This window comes from Aspergillus bombycis, assembly GCF_001792695.1.
Source record: "Aspergillus bombycis strain NRRL26010 chromosome Unknown contig00219, whole genome shotgun sequence".
Taxonomy (NCBI): domain Eukaryota; kingdom Fungi; phylum Ascomycota; class Eurotiomycetes; order Eurotiales; family Aspergillaceae; genus Aspergillus; species Aspergillus bombycis.
Genome location: NW_019170221.1, coordinates 1 through 5,851, shown reverse-complemented (window position 1 = coordinate 5,851; position 5,851 = coordinate 1). Strand labels below are relative to the sequence as shown.

Sequence of the window (5,851 nt, the reverse complement as noted above, 5' to 3'; positions counted from 1 at the left end):
CTTCTTATTAACATCCTGTTCTTTTGCCCAATTTTTTTAGTAAATAATTTTACCTCACATCTTCCCACCTTCAGCCCCCTTCCTCCTTCTTACTTGTCTACCTTCTGGTTATCTCTTTATCCATCGTCAATTTTCTTTATGTCACTCCTTCCGCTGGCCCTTTTGCTAACTTCTGGCCTTATTCGCACGTCCCTACTAACTCCCTAGCCGCGCGTTTCTTGCGCTTGAAGTTATCAATCACCCCGCCGGAAAAATCTTGAATTATTTTTATTTTGGATTTTATTTTTCCGGCGGCTACTATCAACCTTGAGGGTTTTGGGGTGAACAAGGGCAAGAAAAAAAAAAAAAGAGGTCCGCCATCATCGGGGTCGGCACTTGGGATATCAGTTACGAATTTTTTTGTTAAACACTTTCTACCACTCTATTTCCCAAGGCCCCGTGTGTATCTCAATACACGCAAAAAGGGACACTACTTTTTTTTACTTTTTTTTTCTTGGAGGTCAAGGGGACATTTATACTTCCCCTCAAATAGAATCCAATGGTCTCTATGGTTGAGACCTCGAATCCCAATCCAAATGACACCGCCATGGAGGTTGTCCCTAAAACCGAACCCACTGTACTCGAGGGCTCGATCAGTTCAGCGGTATCAACCCCCGAGGCTGAAGGCGAGATCTTAACGCAAGATGTGGCCCAGACGCAGAAACGAAAGGGTGGAAGAAAACCTGTACGTAAGATCTATTCCCTTTCCCCTTTTATTTTATTTTTTTTATTACCTTTTTATTTTATTTTATTTTACCCGCCATGTGGTGTGTGTGTGATGACAATCCGGGGCCCCGCATTACGGTTATCATTATCATCGCCCATTATGTTTCTGATTTGATTGATCGCTTCTCTTATCTTTGCCCATCCCTGTACCTTTTTTTGTTTGTTTATTTATTTATCTATTGTTGATGCCACTCACCTATACTGGCTTATCTTGATCTTGATCTACTGTCCTTATCGTCATGATCGCCCGCCTTATTTGTTTAAGCTTCTTTTAAGTTAACCTTCGTCTTAGATCTATGCGACCTCTGAGGAACGGAAGCAACGCAACCGCCAGGCCCAGGCTGCCTTCCGTGAACGTCGCACCGAGTACATCCGTCAGCTCGAATCTACTATCAAGCGCAATGAAGAGTCCCTGCAGACCTTGCAGCAGAACCATCGCACGGCCGCCGATGAGTGTCTGATGTTGCGATATAAGAATTCCCTGTTGGAACGCATCTTACTTGAGAAAGGTTCGTCATCCTGTCTGGTCCTCTGTGAAACACACCAGTGAACCAGAGAAAGTAAAACAAAACATGGATTGACCATACATAGGGATCGATGTCCAAGCAGAACTGCGCTTGAAGGCTGGCGCTCCAGGGGGCCCGAAGCCCAACCCCATGGCGGGGAAACCCCCATCATCCTTGGAGCGTGCAGCGATGAACCGGAATTCTGCTCAAAGGCATCCCACTGGAATTGCACCCAAAGGAGAGCCTTTTGGAATGCCACAGCCTCGTGACGGGGCGTACGGCATCCCCTCCCCCCAGTTTCAGGCTACGCCTCCATCTCACGTCTCCTCGCCGTCTCATGCCAAGTCACCTGGGTTTGCTTTCCAAGGAGCCATGTCCCCGGCTGGAGTCGACCCTCAGCAGGCTGCACAACACTCACGCCTGTCGCACTCGAGGAATATCAGTCAAACATCGCCTCCCATGAGCGTCGCCCAGTCCGATACCACCGATCCGAAGTCGGCTCTGCCGGGCAGTGCAGGCCCTCGAGGACCCCGTGTCCCTTCAGCATATTACCCGTCGCCATTCCAAAAGCATTATGACCAGCTTGGTAGGCCTTCCCGTTCCGACGATGATTTTAGTAACGAGTTGGTGACTAACCATAACTTCTAGAACAAGAGTATGACGCTCAGGCTGACCTGATCGATGAGGAGCATGAGTCATCCGTGGGCGCCTCGCCGTACGTGTCTGGCTTTAACACTGCCGCATCGGTTCCGGGCTCTCACTCCATGGGCCACCATAATCTTCCACAATTCAACCCACATTCGGGAGAAGGATCCAATGGAGCATATAACAACACGAATCAGCTTCTGGGAAACTATGAGCCCATGCTCGATGCAGATCCCTTTGGTCTGAGTGCGAGCATGCACTTCCAGACCCCCTTCAGCTACGAACAGAATAATACCCGTCACTAAACACCACTTTCCGTCTCCACTCCCGGTCCAATACTTTGGCTAGCCCATGTTAATTTCCCCCCTACCTCATTATTCTTCTTTTAGTCGTCTACGATCTGTCGAGGAAATATACCCATGGGAAATAAGGATAAGAACTGACTTTTATTCTGATTCACATCCGGCTTCGTTCTGGCATCCCTCGGCATGGCATCGGAAGACAAAAGTGATTTCAAGCATTGCCCGGCGTTTTGCGGTTGATACCATTTGCTTGTGTTGATTGTTGATTGAAAAAAAAGAGATGCTTGCGAGGTTTCAAAAGACAGTTTGTTGGTGTATATGATGCGTATATGTGTGAAGCTACGGAAGGGGACTGCCGAGCAGTCTTGATTCTCTGGACATATCTTGTTATGCTGGGTTATGAGGTGGCACGGCCGTTTTAATTTTCTTTTCTTTTTTTTTTATCCTATCGTGTCTTTTGTGGTATTGCGGTTTCAAGAAAAGAAAAGGAAAAAAAAAATTTCTTCGTTGTCTATGGTTCACTTTATGGGTTGAAGATGTATGTATGTATGTATCGATGGATTAGGGTTACAGGAGACGTTGAGACGGGGAGAGATATGATTGGAAGGAAGGAAAGAAAATACCACCTTGTACTGCTACTTGCTTAGGACGATTCTTGTTCACGGCATCATGGATCATCATCGGAGAGGGAAAGTGACGTAGAGGTCGAAGGGGAGCAGCCACCAGTTGACGTTGATCGCTCATGATGCCATCTGCAAGCCCCGCGTGACGCCATTGCCGGGCTAAAGCCCTAGACCCCAGCCAATCACGGCACGAGTACCCGAATTCGCTTAGCGAGCAAGCACACCTTACCGGATTGGGGCAGAGCAACCACAAACGTTTGTCTCCAACACCTCAAGTCATCATCCACCCGATCACCCCCCCTTCCCTTAAACTACCCATACCATCCATTTAGGAGAGGCCGGATACCTACGCCGTCTAGGTTTCTGCCTTGCTCGTCGCCTTCTCCCGCCCTTTTTCGTACCGAATTGCTGCGATAACGGAGAGCCTTCCCCGGAAGGCCCCTCATAAAACCAGGCGTCATGGCGGACGTCCGGTCCAAGGTACGTGCGAGAGAGCTTTTTACAGTGCGGGAATGGTGTTCAGGAGCTACTGTTGTCCCCGGTCTTTTGGATTTCGAAATCAGATCGATGGGCAAGTCAATTGGTGGGGATGAAAAGTGCTCTAGTGAAGAATCTACTTGGTGCAGAGAGGGGACGGAGAAAAAGAAAAGATGAAAAAAAATGAAAAAAGTGAAACGCGATGCTGACGGATGTCTCATATCTAGAACCTTTACGAGCTTCTTGGTAATACAAACCCTTCCTGAGTTGCGCCCTATGGATTTTACTCTTTCATGCTGCGATTGTCAAATCACTCCGCTGTCAAAGTCATTACATCATCTAACGTACTGGCGCGATTCGCTTTCAGGCAATGATCCCGAGTTGGACCCAGCAGACCCCCGCTCCTCCCACGAAAGCTATCGACAAGCCCGCACCTCGTGTAGGCAAGCGTGATGCCCCCAAGGAGGCTCCCAGCCAGCCCCGTCCCGGCCAGAACTCTCGCCGTGGTAACAACTTCTCTGGCAATGAGGCCGGTATGTGATAGTCTCTTCTATTTTTTTGCCGTTATCCGGGCCTTCCGGCTAATTCCAGCTCCGTATAGCTTTCCGTGACCGCAACGCTGGTCGCAACCAGAACCGCGAGAAGCCCACCGATGAGAGGGAAGGTGGTGCCCGCCGTGGTGGACGTGCCCGTACCGACCGTCAGTCCCGTACCGGCCAGACGTAAGGCTTCCTACCCTTCTTAAAGTATTGCAGGTGATGTGATTTTTACTGGGATCGTTCCGAAACTGACCTGTGTTGCACTGCAGCGACTCTGGAAAGAAGGTGAACCAGGGCTGGGGTGGCCAGAGCGGCGAGAAGGAATTGGACGATGAGCGCGCCGGTGAGAAGATCGCCCAGGCCGACGAGAACGAGCCCCAGACTCCCGCCGAGGAGGCCGAGCCTGCTGACAAGGCCAAGTCGTATAACGACTACCTTGCTGAGAAGGCCGCTGCCGGTGACTTCAGCGCCAAGCCCGTCCGTGCCGCCAACGAGGGCTCCAAGGCTGACTCCAAGTGGGCCAGCGCCAAGGAATTCAAGCGTGAGGAGGATGAGAACTACATCAAGGGTAGCTCCGAGAAGGCCAAGCGTGAGAAGGCTCGCAAGGAGAAGAACGTCCTTGAGGTCGACATGCGCTTTGTTGAGGCCCCCCGTGGCAACAGCGGTCCCCGTGGCCGTGGTGGTCGTGGCGGACGTGGTGCCCGTGGTGGCCGTGGCAACGGTCCCCGCGGCGGTGAGCGCACTGAGCGCAGCGCTCCTGTCACCGTGGACGAGAAGAACTTCCCCAGCCTTGGCGGCAATTAAATACAGTCAGTCTCATAGCCGGGGGGTATTCTACCGGCACACCCCGACGCCGGTCCACTGAAAGGTCGAAAACGAAAAGAATCTTGAAGAAACCCTTACGATGCCTCTTCCTGGAAAGTGACGTGATATGGATTGCGGGAAATGATATGAGACGAAATCCTTCGGTCCTCGCATTTAGGTTTAAAATGGCCCCGATGTAATTTGATTTGAATGTCAAAAAATAGGAAAGTGAGAATTCAAAACAAAAAAAAAAAGTTTCTCTTAGGAGGGATTACAGGTATGAACCTGTAGTTGTCTCCATTTCTTAACTAGTGATGGTAGACGTATCCACTAGTAGTTAGTAGTAAAGAGACATCAACACCACCACGAAAACCTCACACTCCGAGCACCCAAAACCCCAACCCCCGAAACCATACAAAATAAATACCACATTAACAATCAACAACCAGCTATCCAACCTCTCTCACCCCAACACCCTCTTCACCCAACTCATACACCCCAAAAACCCCCCTCCACATCGCCACCAACCCAGCCCTAACCACCTCCCTCTCCACGCCCTGAATGCCGGACACATTCCCCCGATCCCCAAGATCAATAAACCCGCCCTGGTCAAGCCCCCACAGCGCCTCCTTCACCCAAACCCGACAGCTCATCTCCTCCCGAAACCGCGACGAATACGCCGTCCGCGGCACATTACCCAGACACTCCTCCAGCGCGCCCCGCATCATCTCCACATCGTCAATGACGTCCACCTTGACGGCCGCGATGGCCGGCCGCGATTGGGACTCGAGCAGGTTGGCCGGCGCGCTGTTGTAGGTCCATAGTCGCCGATGAGCTTTTTCTATAAGATCGTGTTTCATGCCCCAGGTTAGGGGGCCGTGGGTGTTGGTTGTGTACAGGGACCAGTGGAATGTCGATGGCGTGGAGCGGGATTGCAGGAGTATGTAGAGGGTTGAGGGCATCAGGGTGGTCATTTTTTTTCTTCCTTTTTTCAATCTTGCTTTTGGTTCTTGTTGCTGGTGTGCTTTGGTGGTGATGTTTGCTGGGGATTGTGGGTGGCTGATGGATAGGGGTGTATGGAGAGATGTATGTTTATAGGTAGGGAGATAGATAGATAGATAGACAAGAGAGAAAGAGAGAGAGAGAGAGAGAGAGAGAGAGAGAGAGAGAGAGAGAGAGAGAGAGAGAGA

General features: G+C 50.6%; 3 protein-coding genes across 3 annotated transcripts; 2 read left to right on the top strand and 1 right to left on the bottom strand.

Annotated features, from left to right (window-relative positions):
- Positions 1-586: 586 nt before the first annotated feature.
- ABOM_012054 (bZIP transcription factor (MeaB)) lies at positions 587-2,221 on the top strand (the record flags this gene model as incomplete). The annotated part of the gene is made up of 4 exons (XM_022539182.1): positions 587-724; positions 1,058-1,274; positions 1,357-1,857; positions 1,920-2,221. 4 exons carry the CDS (start codon positions 587-589, stop codon positions 2,219-2,221), a joined length of 1,158 nt encoding a protein of 385 aa, XP_022383053.1.
- A 1,079-nt stretch (positions 2,222-3,300) lies between these two features.
- stm1 (putative telomere and ribosome associated protein Stm1) lies at positions 3,301-4,661 on the top strand (the record flags this gene model as incomplete). The annotated part of the gene is made up of 4 exons (XM_022539181.1): positions 3,301-3,321; positions 3,686-3,851; positions 3,920-4,040; positions 4,127-4,661. 4 exons carry the CDS (start codon positions 3,301-3,303, stop codon positions 4,659-4,661), a joined length of 843 nt encoding a protein of 280 aa, XP_022383048.1.
- Positions 4,662-5,110: 449 nt separating this feature from the next.
- Positions 5,111-5,635, bottom strand: ABOM_012052 (uncharacterized protein; the record flags this gene model as incomplete). The annotated part of the gene is made up of 1 exon (XM_022539180.1): positions 5,111-5,635. The coding sequence occupies one exon, from the start codon at positions 5,633-5,635 to the stop codon at positions 5,111-5,113; it is 525 nt and encodes a 174-aa protein (XP_022383049.1).
- Positions 5,636-5,851: the final 216 nt, after the last annotated feature.